Source organism: Chenopodium album, chromosome 6 (genome assembly GCF_948465745.1).
Source record: "Chenopodium album chromosome 6, dcCheAlbu1.1, whole genome shotgun sequence".
NCBI classification, from domain to species: domain Eukaryota; kingdom Viridiplantae; phylum Streptophyta; class Magnoliopsida; order Caryophyllales; family Amaranthaceae; genus Chenopodium; species Chenopodium album.
Window position 1 is genome coordinate 6,368,865 of NC_137839.1, and position 14,724 is coordinate 6,383,588.

At 34.8% G+C, this 14,724-nt stretch overlaps 2 protein-coding genes across 2 annotated transcripts; both read right to left on the minus strand.

The window, feature by feature from the left end:
- Positions 1 to 2,920: 2,920 nt before the first annotated feature.
- Positions 2,921 to 5,735, minus strand: LOC145634418 (two-component response regulator ARR12-like). Its single transcript, XM_081685839.1, has 5 exons — positions 5,410 to 5,735; positions 4,555 to 4,878; positions 4,224 to 4,300; positions 3,458 to 4,117; positions 2,921 to 3,158 (listed from the first exon to the last, which is right to left on the minus strand). The coding sequence occupies exons 1-5, from the start codon at positions 5,579 to 5,581 to the stop codon at positions 3,096 to 3,098; spliced, it is 1,296 nt and encodes a 431-aa protein (XP_081541965.1). The 5' UTR covers positions 5,582 to 5,735; the 3' UTR covers positions 2,921 to 3,095.
- Positions 5,736 to 11,087: 5,352 nt separating this feature from the next.
- On the minus strand, positions 11,088 to 13,305 carry LOC145634419 (uncharacterized). The gene is made up of 5 exons (XM_081685840.1): positions 12,747 to 13,305; positions 12,595 to 12,631; positions 12,089 to 12,325; positions 11,935 to 11,982; positions 11,088 to 11,765 (listed from the first exon to the last, which is right to left on the minus strand). The coding sequence occupies exons 1-5, from the start codon at positions 13,049 to 13,051 to the stop codon at positions 11,508 to 11,510; spliced, it is 885 nt and encodes a 294-aa protein (XP_081541966.1). The 5' UTR covers positions 13,052 to 13,305; the 3' UTR covers positions 11,088 to 11,507.
- Between the last annotated feature and the right edge of the window lie 1,419 nt (positions 13,306 to 14,724).

Here is a 14,724-nt window from a genome sequence, read left to right on the forward strand (position 1 = left end):
TCATTAACTCAAGCCTACCACGAACATTTATAACAACAAATAAAGATCATATATGGTTTCAAAAAGCAATATAAGACCCCGAGATTTATCTCCTAAAATTTCAAGACTTTTCGTCACCGGGTCCCGTAACCTCCAAAATTTCTCAAAAAGCGTGTATTTTTAGCTTCAATTTTGGAATTTTTTAACTTTTTCTCGCCCGGAAATAAAAATTGCCAGAATGATTATCACGGTCCCTAATACTCTCCGGGAGTCTAATTGGGTTGGTGAAACCATCCAATTTGCCTTTAAATGGCCAATTTAATTACCGGTTAACAACTTGCACGGATATCATTAATTCAAGCCTACTACGAACATTTATGACAACATATAATGATCATGTATGGTTTCAAATGGCATTTATATGACCCGGAGATGTATTCTCTAAAATATTAATACTTTTTTACACCGGGCCCTAAAACTTCCAAAATTTCTCAAAAAGCGTGGATATTAGCATTTTAAAAAAATTGTTTTTTTTTCACATGGAAATGAAAATTGCCGAAATGTTGCATGATCTCTAATACTCTCCGGGAGTCCAATTAGGTGGGTGGAACCATCCAATTTGTATTTAAACAACCAATTTACCAGTTTATAACTTGCACCGATTTCATTAATTCAAGCCTACCACGAACATTTATGACAACAAATAATGATCATATATGTTTCCAAACGGCATTATATATATGACCACGAGATGTATCCCATAGAATTTCAAGACTTTTTGACACCGGGCCCTGAAAGCTCCAAAATTTCTCAAAAAGCATGTATATTAGCCTTTAATTTTGGAATTTTTTGACTTTTTTTTGCCCGAAAATAAATATTACCAAAATGTTTACCATGGTCCTTAATACCCTTTGGAAGTCCAATTGGGTGTGTGGAACCATTCAATTTGCTTTTAAATGACCAATTTACTAGTTTACAACTTGCGTGCACCGATTTACTGGTTTACAACGACCAATTTATTTAACTTGCACCGAACCGGACTTGAACCGAATTTGACCCAAACCCTTTTAACCCGTAAAAACTCAAATTTAACCTGACTTGTTACTAAGCTAACCTGAATTCAACTCGACTTGTTCCTAACCCGACCCGAATTTAATCCAACTTGTTACAAACCTGAACCGAAATCAATCCGACTTTTTTTATTAACCTGACCCAAATTCAACCCGACTTGTTATTGACACGACCCGAATTTTACCAGATCTATTACTTACCTAACCCAAAAATTCAACCTGATCTGTTACTAACCCGACTCGAAATTAAACGACTTGTCATTGACCCAACCTAAATTCAACCCAAATTGTTCCTGACCCGATTTCAAATCATCTTAATTGCAATTTAGACCACCTTATTATTGTTGATCAAAGCATTTTGTCTAGGGAGACCAAGTCGATCCAGGCCAGTAAAAGAAAGGAGCCTCATCCTCAAATTTAAGAGTTAAATATAGTATATATTTTTTGTATGGTCAAAGGAGATAATTATCTTCCTGAATTATTGAATATATTTCCTTAGTATATTGTCATATATATTATAGTCAAAGGAAATAATTAGCTTGATAAAAATGATAATTATCTATTTATAGTTAGTTGAACCCAAATATGACCTGACTTGGAAATTACCCGACCTGATTGTAACCTGCAAATTATTGACTTGAACATAACCCGACTTGAATCCGAGAATGACTCGACTTGGAAATGAACCAACCTGATTATAACCCGCAAATTATTAACTTGGACCGAACCCGACTTGAACCCGAGAATGACCCGACTTGAAAATGACCCGGCCTGATTATAATATGCAAATTATTTACTTGAACCGAACCCGACTCAAACCCGAGAATGACCCGATCTGATTCTAACCCGCAAATTATTGACTTGAACCGAACCGACTCGAACCCGAGAATTACCCTAACCCGTTTTAACCCAAATTAAACCCGACCTATTGTTTACCCGATCCGAATGTAACCCGACTTATTATTAATCCGACCCAAACCCGATAAGAAGTATGACCCGACGTGACCCGACTCAAGCATGACCCAACTCAAACCCGACCCGCATAGGTTATGGAATTAATCTGAATTGGCCCGACCCGAGTTGACCCGATCCACTCTTACCCGATCCAAACCCGACGCATTTACCCGAATTGACAGCTCTAAGCGTGATAATAGAAAGATGTCAACTAAAAAAATAGAGGAAGTATGAAATAAAATAATAGTGGGTGCTTACTAAATAGGAAAGCGTTGTAGTTATAATAAAATTCACATAAAAGAAAATTGTTGTGATTACTATGAAGTGGAATAAAAAAAAAGTGGAATGTTCACATTTTCAAGGCCTAAATGCATCCAAGCTTCCTCAATAATAGACGAATAAGAAATACGAAGCTTCTTGAGTTGCTCCAAAATTGATCAGACCAAAGGAGACGACATAAATTTATTTACACAAACAAAATAGAGTTTTGAGTTTGCATTCTTAGGGTCGCATCATCACGTGGGAATTCCGTCTCGAAGGGCTTGTTTTGGAGAACAAAATAAAAAGAAAGTACTAATTTTTGTGCTGAACATGTGATGGTCAATGGCCAATAATTAAAATAAAGTTAATGATCGAAATTTGGTTAAAATTCCTTCCTCATAAATTTTTCTTTTTTTACTCAATAGATAAATAAACAAGCATAATTATTAAAATTAAATGAGAATAAAAAAATATTGAATACACCGCACCCAAAGTCCCTAATATATACTTTATATATCAATCTTTGATATTTGAACATTTATCACTGATCTTTGGGTCATTTATCAGGGGAGAAATGAGCAAGCTTAAAGAAATTGATTTTAGAGAATAAGTGATCTTTGGGTCATTGATATTAGAGCGGTATACCAATTACCAAGTGTTGATACTTGAGTAGATTTCTAACAACACCAAATAAATTACTACATTGAAGTTGCATTCTAAATTAGATAAACATAGCATATATTGTAATTAGAAAAAAAAAAAAAAAACATTACTTGAACAAAATGTGTCCTCTGGCGTAAAGTAAATTACAACATATATGAATAAATGCAACTATTGCATGAGGAAGGGATCAAGGCCAAAGTCTTCTCGTACGGTTGTATTTTCATCACTTCCCTGCACAAACGCACTTGCGTGAGTTCATTAATGAATAGAGAGATGACCACTTAAAAGAACAATGTCCCTAATATAGATATCAATTATCTAATCAATTAGGGGGGACGTCCCAGTTTCTCATACTGAGAAACAAACTTTGTATTTTCGTAAATAAACCAATAATTTTATACAACTTTATTCAATTGTGGAGCCCATAATAATGAAAAAGTTGTTGATTTATTCACGAAAATATTGAGAATTAAATTTCGTTCCTAAACATGAGAAACAGGGAATTTCCCATTAATTAGTGTTGTAAATACCTGTTTAAGAAACCTCCCCAAGACATCCTCTAAGGATTCAGAACTACTCTGCCCTCGACCACAAAATAGCTTTGGGTCATCCACCACATTTCCTTTTGACGAGACTCCATTACAAAACTGAAGCGGGTCATTTTGAATACTCTGATTTTGATGAGTGTTGCCGCTAGTTGAAAGGAGATTTTGAGGGCACTCAATTGTAGCCCCCCATCTCGCTTTCAAATTAGCGCCACCCCCAACTCCTACGCCACCAATATTTGAGATTTGGTGGCCGCCGCCTAAATCTCTTGCGTTTAATGGTAGCAGTGAGGTTCCATCGGTTGCTGGAGAAACTTTATTATTCATTTGCACTGTTGTAGAAAGTAGAGTATTTTGGTTCGCAGGAAAACTAGATATGTTCCCAAAATTCATCACTGGAGAAGAAGAGAGGGCTCTAAGACTAAATAATCCATCATTAGTGTTGAAGCGACCAAGCATTCCTCCTGCTGCTTGCTGTGGTATAGATGTTATATTAGGAAATTTTCCGTTTCCTGCAAGGCTGCGATATATTCCATATCCTCCCCCTATGTGTGCATCCTCAGGCCCAGCCCCAATCGAGCCAAGCTTGCTTCCTGGTTGCAGACTCATTCCAGAATTTACCTTTCGAAGATAAAGCCTATATTTCTGAAAAATAAATAAATAAATAAATATTAGGCATTATTGTTGGTTATTAAAATGTTAAGTTGTTAATCAACATATAGAGTGAAAGAAAGAAAAGATTCATATACACCTGTAAATGGCTTGCAACCTTTTCTCTTGTAAGTCCTTCAACGTTCATTAGGTCAAGAATCTTCTTAGGAAAGGCCTCTGCAAAAGATTAAAAAGAAAAGAAAGCATTAACAAATTAAACAAGATCCTACATTAGTTAAACAAGTATTTTGATCGGGAAATTCCCTGTTTCTCATGAGAAACGAAATTTATTTCTCATGGGGCATTTTTGTGGATAAATCAACAACTTTTTCATTATTGTGGGCTCCACATTTGAATAAAATTGTTGATTCATTTACGAAGATGTCATATCACCATGAAAAAGTGGAATATCCTCATTTCAATCTACTTACTATCAGGGCCTAACTGGTTGACAGCATCAACAAACTTCTGATGTAGCTCAACCGACCAGAAAAGTCGAGGCTTTTTCTGGGTTGATGGGTCCTCATTTTCCATTTCGTCCTCGTCATCGTCATTAATGTCATCCCCACAACTTACTTCAGTGCCTTCTCCTCTTTTGGCCACTCCTCGTGGAGGAATAAGCTTATTGTTCCTTCTCACAACATGCTGCCATATATTTTGGAGCTCTTGAATCCTCACGGGTTTCACCAAATAGTCGCAAGCACCATTCTTAACGCCTTGCATCACTCGCTTTGTATCGCTATAAGCTGATAGCACTATCAGTTGATCCAAAAAGCTTTAAATTAGAATCTCCCTAGGCCATTTACAATGTTTAGAACTCAACCGAATAAAGGGAAATTCTCTCTTTCTCATATTGAGAAACGAAATTTGTTTCTCATAGGGCATTTTCGTGAATAAATTAACAACTTTTCATTATGATGGCTCCACAATTAAATAAAATTGAATAAATTAAAGTTATTGGTTTAATTACGAAAATACCATTTGTTTTTCACTATAAGAAAGTGGGGCATGCATCCTCCAAAAAAATTACTCTGCACCAAGTATTACTAATTGTAGCACCTTATCTATTAGATTCATAGACATAACATCCATATATATATATATATATATATATATATATATATATACCGAATATATTATAATTAATACCCCTCCGTTCCTGAAAGATTATTAACAGGAAATAAACCTCAAAATAGTAAACCTAACCATTTTTCAGGAACGGAAATATATCAAATTGATTAAAAAAACTTAATTTATTAAGGTAGATATTTGTAGGATGAGCTTACTAATGACAGGAAGCTTCATTTCCAGACCCACAAGCTGAAGGAGCTTGAAACCATTAATATCCGGCATCTCAACATCGGTGATCACTATATCAAACTTGTTAATGTTTTCTTTCAAAAGCTTCAGCGCCTCCCTTGCTTGATTGGTCGTGGTGACTATCCAGTACGAAAACATATACACATAAAATTATAAAATAAATTAGAACTTGAATGAACAAGGAAAAAGAAAAAAAAAAAAAAAAAAAAAAAAGAAAAACCTTAAATTCTAATGTATTGTAGTGGAAGATAGTTTTTTTGTTTATAAAAGTTTATTTTGGGATATACAAACTAATAAATAATTATGATTGTAGCAAAAGGTGTATGCCGCATATCTCATATTCTTATATTATTAGGGGTGTCAATTCGGATAATTGGATCGGGTTTGATATGGTTGGGTCAGATTGGATCAATTTTTAAAGTTAAGTCATATTAAAATGTTATGTTCAACTGAGTCCAAATCTGAATCGCATATTTTTCGGATCCGGTCGGGTCGGATGTCCTTACCTATAATTGAAAGAAAGAGCTACTCAACCAAAAAGTTTTTATATACTCTATTAGTTTCAATTGATGAAAAATGTATGCACAATACACAATTATAGTAGATTTAAGACCAATAATTACATGAATTGAATTATTTTTAAATAATAAAAATTAATTGGATGAATAGTTAGTGGTGCATGGAACTTGATGATGAATGATTAGATAAAATTGTTGAATGTAAAAAAGTCAAAAGGGTAAAGCGAGGGAATTTAAGCGAAGCGATTGATTATCAAATGTGCAAACAAGGTAACTTATCTCGCTCCTGTTTCAATGTTTGTTGTCTCTTTAGCTGTTCGAATCCATTTATAAGGTAATAATCTCCTCTTTTACTCCACTTTTCCTACTTCTTTCTACTCCGTACTAATCTTACATTATTATCATCATCATATTAATTTTGCTGCTATTTATTACGGAGTATTATTATTATCATTATTATCATTTAATAATTCATTGCATGCTCCTAATTTTTTTTTTTGGATACTCTAGCTGCTATTATGGAATGTCATATATATATTCTCCTTTTATACTTATTTCTTAATTTCTTTCCATTTTCCCAAGATTTTCTTTCATGTTTCTGTTACAAAAATAATTATAAGAAAGATTGTTTTCTAACCATTTTATATTAGCTGTGACAACCTGTTTAATGTGTATCGGCTTATTTATATGCCACTTGTATTGAAAATCAAGTACTTTGTATACATCTAACAAATTCAACCTTGGATTAAATGTATTGTTAAGTGAAATATTCTCAAATTAGTGTATTATAACTGATTGTTAATTTTCTCCACCTTTCAATATTGATACAAAATATACATACATACCCCCTTTATTTTTCAAAGTTCTACTCATATGGACTATACATGACTCCTTTATTTTGCTTAAAAGATGCGAGAAATAGAGAGTAAGGATATTAATTATTTCGGATTTTTCACCAAATACCACTGAGTTTAAGCTTAATTCACCGTATACCACCAAAAACTTTCTAATACACCATATAACCTTCAGTTTTATGGAAATGTCACAACATGCCATAAATGACCAACGGAGGTTAACACCGTTAGTCATTAAGGTTAATAATGCCACGTGGCACTCAATAATTGGTCCAAATAAAAAAAGTTAAAACAAAAACAAAAATATGTAAAAAAAAATGAAAAAAACCCACCACCCACCACCCACCCCCCAAGCCACCGCGAAACCCTAATCCTTACCCTAGGCCCACCTAAAACTGGCCGGCCGCCACCCTAAACCCTCGAAATCGGCCGCCCGGAACCCCCCAATACAAACAACCACCCCGCCGATCGAAGTCCAACTTCGAAATCACCCCTTGACCCAAATCCTACCCCCGAAACCACCATAACCACCACCCTTAAAACACCAGCCAGCCTCGAAAAACCCCTCTAACCTTCGCAAATCACCGAAAACCTCCATCCCGGCCTTGATTAACCTCTCTAACCTTCGCAAAACGGCCGAAAACCTCCATCCTATCCCCGATTAACCCCTCTAACCTTCACCACGAAACTTGCCGAAAACCACCACCACGAAACCCCAAAACACCAAAATCGAAACCGTAGATTTTGGTTTTAGGGTTTCGGCATACGTGGTGGTTCAATGGGGTGGAGATGGCATCGGGACAAGGCGAATTCGTTCGCCGACGCGGGGGAGGGGGGTTTCGACGTCGGCCGGTGTTTAGGGGACGATTTTTCGAGTGAGGTAGGGGGTTTTTGAGGTGATTCAATGGGTTTTTCGAGGGAGGCACGACAGTTCAGGGGAAGAGGAGGAGCGCCGGCGGAGGTCCTGGTCGGATTCCGCACCGGTGAGGGGGTTCGTTGGTGGTGGCTGACAGGGGGTGTCGTTGGTGGTGGCTCGCTGGGGAACGTTGGTGGTGGTAGGTTTTTTTTTTCTTTTTATTTTTTATTTTTTCAATAATTAATTAAATAATTATTTTAAAATTAAATTATTTAGAAGGGAACAAATCACAAGCTGCCACGTGGCATTATTAACCTTAATGACTAACAGTGTTAACCTCAGTTGGTCATTAATGGCATGTTGTGACATTTCCATAAAACTGAAGGTTATATGGTGTATTAGAAAGTTTTTGGTGGTATATGGTGAATTAAGCTTAAACTCAGTGGTATTTGGTGAAAAATTCGTAATTATTTTATATAATTGGACCACAAAATGAGATTGCATATGAATATGATAAACAATAAATATAAGGTAGCCTAAAAGAATAAAGTAAAAGTCTAGTGAATAAAACTTAGAAAAACGGATGAAAAAAAAGGTGAGTAGAATTAAGAAAAACAGAAGGAATCTATGTTTACAAGTTTGCCTTAAAATCTTTGTTGAACTCTTAAACTTTGTATAAAAAAAACAATTGTTCATGTTAGGTTCTATTCATTTTACCTTAAATTAAAAGATAATTTTCAGTAAAGATAATTTCAATTCAGCAAATGTAATTTTAGTTCAGTAAAATCAATTTATGTTTAATTACTAACATTTCTAGTTCAACATATATGAATATACCTCTCTAGCTTTTCGTCAAAAAAAAAAAAAAAAATAAATTAAAGAGCCTGTTTTATTCACCTTATTTTCACTTATTTTTGGCCTAATAAGTTTAATTAAATTAAGATATGTTCAGTTCAAGAAAAATAAGTTTAGTTTAGGCAAAAATAAGTTTTGTAAAAGGTCATCCAAGTTTGAGTTACAACTAAAATAAGTTTTAACAAGTTCTAAATAAGTTCAAATTGGTGAAAATTAGATGAATAAATCATACTATATTTAAGTTCGATAAAAAATAATTTTAATTCAGTAAAAATAAGGTAAAGTGAAGAAGACCTAAATCCATACTTCAATGCTAGTGATCCTCATTGATATAAATATTCAATTTAGTTGGACAAATAAAATCTAGATACTAAGTGATTTACTTAAAAAGACATGTAATAAATTCCGAATCATAAAATTAATTAGTTATCGATATTGAGTTTTGGGGCATTCATACTTAAATAATAATACCATTGATGTAAATAAATATTCAGCTTGGTAGAATCCGTATACTGAGTGATTAACATAAAATAATGACTATACATGTCTTTTTAGGTAAATCACTTAGGTCCCGTTCAGTTCACCTTATTTTTGCTGAACTGAAATTATATTTACTGAAACAAAATTATATTTGTTGAATTAAATTATTTTTACCGAATTGAAATTAATTATACTGAATTGAAATTATTTTTGATGAACTGAAATTATTTTTACTGATTTTCTATTATAATTCTTCTTTAAGAAAACTGAATTTTACTGAAATGAACTTATTTTTACTTAATATTTTTTTTAAAGGGCCTTAGTATGATAGTATCTAAGACCTGTAATAAAGTCTAATTTGGTAAAATTAATTGGTTATACTTAGTTTCATGGCATTCAAATACACAAAAATGAAACAAATCAGGAACATATTCCATTAATGACCCTTATTAATAAGTATTCCTTTCGTTTTGCTGATTTTTACACATTTACAATAGCTCCGCATGTCAAGGAAACTGTAGAAATAAGGATCATGCATGTAAATAGTTATGTACTCCGTAGTAAAGAGGAGACTGGAGAGAGATAGAGAGTAACTGAGTAATAGATTTGTTACTAGGGATGTCAGTGGGGCGGGTCAAGTAGGAGACCCGCCCCATCCCCGCCCCAATGGGGTGGGGATGGGTCTCGGTTTGGCGGGTGGTGGGGCGGGGATGGGGATTAAAATGTGTATAGAATGTTTTATTTTATAATTCGTATTAATTATGTAAGATTGTGTATTTGAGATACGGATATTAGGTGGATCTTGGGTGGGGAATAGGCGGGTCTTTGGTGGGGATGGATATCCAAGTGGGGGTGGGGCGGGGATGGTTTTGGAGTTGTACCCGGTGGGGCGGGGATGGGGATGAAAATTGGACCCGCCGCGGGGATGGGAATGGGAATGGGGATGGGGATGAAAATATTAGGTGGGGATGGGGATGGGAAGACCAACATCCTCCCCGCCCCGCCCCATTGACATCCCTATTTGTTACTCAGTCCTTCGTATTTTTTTTCGGTGTTACATTTTGACGTTTTCCACAATTCACAGATTTTAACTTAATTATTTTACTACTCCGTAAGCCATAATAAATAGAAAAAAAATGTTACTCCGTATTGTAATACATTGTTGGAATCGCAATGATGTATACTTTTATGATATTAATTTTCTTATAATGTTACTAACATATAATACGATAAAGTAATGGTCAAAGTTGTGTTTTCGACATGCGTGTTTAGTCAATTTATAACACTAAAAAAAATAAAAACACAAAGGGAGTAAATAAAATTATATTAGGTTCCATAAAGTGGGATAGTATAAGTATAAAATTATATTTGCACCCAACTTTTTCTCTCTCCACTTTACACTCACAAACAAATTTTGCCTAGGAGTCCGCAAACACCCCTTTTGTTGCAAATAATTGTTAACGGATGAAGGATAAAACTAAACTTTTAGTTAGGTCACGAAATAACGACACTTGACATTCTAACTTTTCGCCAAGTGTCACACCACCTTGGATAGATGTTAATAAACTTCATACATAAAAATCGCCAAGTGTTGCACCACCTTGGATATATTTGGATAGACTTCCTAAGATATAAAGTTAGTTTAGAATAAGATTGTTAGTTTAGAGTTTTATTTTCGATAAAATACCAAATAATAAACTTATAATTAGGCCACAAGACAACATCATTTAGTGTTTTTATTTTTCACGCACCAAGTGTCGTACCACGTTGGATAAATATAGATAAACTTTGTAGGAAAAAAAAGGTTAATTTAGAATTCTATTTTCAATTAAATTGAATCATAATATAATTTTATCTTAAAAGTCTATAAACAACCCGGACATCGCACGGGGCACAAAACTAGTTTAAAATAGACCCATCAAATTCAACCTCAACAAACCCCAACAAGACATCTGAATTGACACCTATTGACTAGCTACTTAGAAACCTTTTTAGTCGACGCACAGTTGAAAGCCATGGATCTAAAAGTACATTTAGCCCAAATTAATTAACTGTAAGTTACAAGGAAAAAATACATAGAATAAAGGCCAAATATGAAATCGAAAAACTCATGTTACTCAACCAAACGGCAGTATAATATAAACAAGATAATCATCAAACTTGTGCTCATCCTATCAATACATCTACACATCCAACTACATGATTATACACTCATTGACCCTAACTATATGACACATGATGAATACCTGCATCGGGATTCAATGATAGCTAGTACATGATGATTGCAAGAATCAACTAACCTCCACATAGGGTTGATATATATGTAATAATGGAGTTACCTTAAAAGCACATACACGCAACAGACATTATATTATATTCCCCTCATTGATAGATCTTTTAATTTGATGGAGGATGACGATTAACATGCCATGCACTGTACACCAGGGGCACATAAATACTCCAAACAAAAATGGATGGTTCTCCAATTCAGTTTAACATAGCTACCTCCTACCGAATCCTAGACATCGATAGTGCTTGGATTCGGTTATACTTGGGGCCTCGGTAAGCTGTTTATGTGGCTGAGTGATGGCCAATTTCTCCATCGAGTTAATGAACTTCCGCAAATGCTTTATGTATTCTGGGTAAGTCTCTAGATTACAATGACCCCCACCCTTTACCCATAGTGGCTCATACTTATCCTTTGATAGTTCCCATAGTCTCTTCCCATGCGACAAGTCTACGATTTCATCACTTGTTCCCTGCATATACGTATACCAATCAAAGTCAAGTTACGATATATATTACCAATTGTATTAAAATTGATATCCATCGAAATCTACAACATTATAAAGTATGAAGAAGCTAAGTAACTAAGTAGTGATTTTTGCAAGTTGATGAAATAAATGAAGGCAATGGATGCGCGCTTACATGTATAACAAGGACAGGACAGGTGACATGCCGGATTTTATCAATGTTCTGCAAAAATATGAAACAGATAAAAGATACGATGAGGAAGCAAGTCATTGATTATGTTTTTATTAAAAAAAAGAACAAGTCTGGAAAATAAGGGACACGTACGTACTTTGAAAATGTCGAACCATAATGTAACCTTGAGAGGATAGAGGACTCGTATACCAGAAAGTATAGCACTATGAAGAACAACACCCCTTAACCTGGTCATGCGTGATGCTAAATGTAATGTGGGGCCACTTCCAACAGATTGGCCGTACAAAATCAAATCTTCTTGGTTAATGTTATACTCTCTCTTTAAGCAATGGTAAACCGCTTCTATGTCATAGTATGTGTTATATTCGCTTGGCTGCCATAACATATATACATACATACATTAGTTATGATACAATTACTCGCACCTAGAGGGAGCCCCATTCGTCTTGATGATAATCTAATGACATTTTCGTAACTTTTTATTAATACACGGATCCCATAAATGTTGATTTATTACAAAAATGTCATGCTGACTGGAATTTTTTGTTGATTTATTTACGAAAATATCATTATATAATCAAAATATATTTATCATCATGATAAACTTGTATTTTCTCCTTAACATATTCATGATTAAATTACCTTGCCAGTTGAAGCTCCGTATCCTGCGTAATCATAACTGCAAATTAAACCAACAATTCAAACATAGTAATCAATGAAACAATTATTTATTGACAAATAATTTTAAAAATTAAAAAAAAAAAAAAAGAAAAAAAAAAAGAAAAGGAAAAAACCTGATGATATTGATACGAAGGTGAGCCCTGAGCTCAATAAAGAGATCTTGCAACTGACCGAGATCAGCAGCATTGCCATGAGAATACAAAAGGGTGAACCTCGCAAAAGGATGTTTCCAGAAAGTGGCCACAATTTTATTACCACTCTTAGTATCCAACAAATGAACATCTACATTTTTATCAGATGTTATTCCTGATAAAACCCACCTTCCTTCTTCTTCTTCTTTTTTTATCACATCATATGTTGATGGTTCTGGCGGGAAGAATGCGAACTTTGCTGCTATATTTGATGTCGCATTCCCCATTTTCTTCTTTCGAAATTCAATTCAATAAACATAAATTAATCATTCATTCGTATCAAAATTATCAATCTAACCTTTCATCTATTCTGGGATCTTCTCCCCCTCTTTCTCTCTCTTTCGATTCTCATATTTTCAGGGGGTAAAATAAAATTTGGGGAAACCGGAAACAAGTGAGTTGAATTGGGATTTTTTAGAGATGAGAAAATAAAATAAAAAAAAAAAAAAGAGAGAAGAGAGGAGAAAATGTATCCGATCTAACCGGGTTGTTGAGTTGGAATTAAATTTGTCCTCCCCTTGTTTTTTATAGAATATCATGGCCTTATACTTTTGGGAATAACAACAAACCATCCATGCCAATTCTAATTCTACTACTTATCATATTTGACCAATAGTCAACGCTTACTTGTTTTTATTATTATTTTTTTATCATCAACAACCAACGTGTTTAATGTTCAATTAATCAAATACTATTGTTTTCAATTTCAACCGTTTATATACTCACGATAAATCTTGTACGTCCATTAATACATTTAGAGCTGTCAAAACTTGACCCGACCCGAAATACCGACTCAAACCCGATTATTAACCGACCCATCTGAATCCGAAAAAATGGTGACCCAAACCCGACTTGAAACCAACCCTAGGCCCGAGTTGACCGGAGTATGTGAGACCCGAACCCAAACATGAACTGACCTGGAGATGACCCGACCTGAATGTAACCCGTAAATTATTGACCTGAACCGAATCCGACTTGATCTGAAATTGACCCAAACCTGTTTTAACCCATCAAAATTCGAATTTAACCCGACTTGTTACTAGCCTGACCTGAATTCAACCCAACCCGACCTGTTACAAACCTGACCCGAAATCAACTCGACTTGTTATTGACCTGACCCAAATTCAACCCGACTTCTTATTGACCCGACCCGAATTTTACCAGACTTGGCCTATTACTAACCCGATCAAAAAATTCAACCCGATCTGTTACTAACCCGACTCGAAATCAACACGACTTGTTATTGACCCGACCTAAATTCAACCCAAATTGTTCCTGACCCGATTTCAAATGACCTTAAATGCAATTTAGACCGCCTTATTGTTGTTGATCAAAGCATTTTGTCTAGGGAGACAAAGTCGGTCCAGGCCAGCAAAAGAAAGGAGCATCATCCTCAAATTTAAGAGTTAAATATAGTATATATTTGTTGTATGGTCAAAGGAGATAATTATCTTCCTAAATTATGGCCAATTTATCGGTTTAAAACTTGCACCGATTTCATTAACTCAAGCCTACCACGAACATTTATGACAACACATAATGAACATATATGGTTTCAAACGGCATTATATGACCCCGAGATGTATCCCAAAAAATCTTAAGGATTTTCGACACCGGGCCCTGAAACCTCAAAAATTTCTCAAAAAGGGTGGATATTAATTAGCCTTCAATTTTGGAATTTTTCGATTTTTTTTCGGCCGAAAATAAAATTTTCCAAAATGTATGTTTACCATGGTCTCTAATATCCTCCGGGAGTCCAATTGGGTGGGTGGAACCATCCAATTTGCCTTTAAACGGCCAATTTACCGATTTACATCTTGCACTGATTTCATTAACCCAAGCTTACCACGAACATTTATGACAAAATTTAATGATCATATATAGTTCCAAACGACATTAT

Excerpts from the sequence above, each read along its gene's own strand:
- LOC145634418 (XM_081685839.1), bottom strand. The coding sequence starts at position 5,581 with ATGTTTTCGTACTGGATAGTCACCACGACCAATCAAGCAAGGGAGGCG. Across the intron at positions 4,301-4,554 it reads CAACCAGTTAGGCCCTGATA|AGGCCTTTCCTAAGAAGATT; the intron begins GTAAGTAGATTG and ends AATCTTTTGCAG. Across the intron at positions 4,118-4,223 it reads AGGTTGCAAGCCATTTACAG|AAATATAGGCTTTATCTTCG; the intron begins GTGTATATGAAT and ends TTTATTTTTCAG.
- LOC145634419 (XM_081685840.1), bottom strand. The coding sequence starts at position 13,051 with ATGGGGAATGCGACATCAAATATAGCAGCAAAGTTCGCATTCTTCCCG. Across the intron at positions 12,632-12,746 it reads CTTCGTATCAATATCATCAG|TTATGATTACGCAGGATACG; the intron begins GTTTTTTCCTTT and ends TTTAATTTGCAG. Across the intron at positions 12,326-12,594 it reads ACGGAGCTTCAACTGGCAAG|CCAAGCGAATATAACACATA; the intron begins GTAATTTAATCA and ends ATGTTATGGCAG.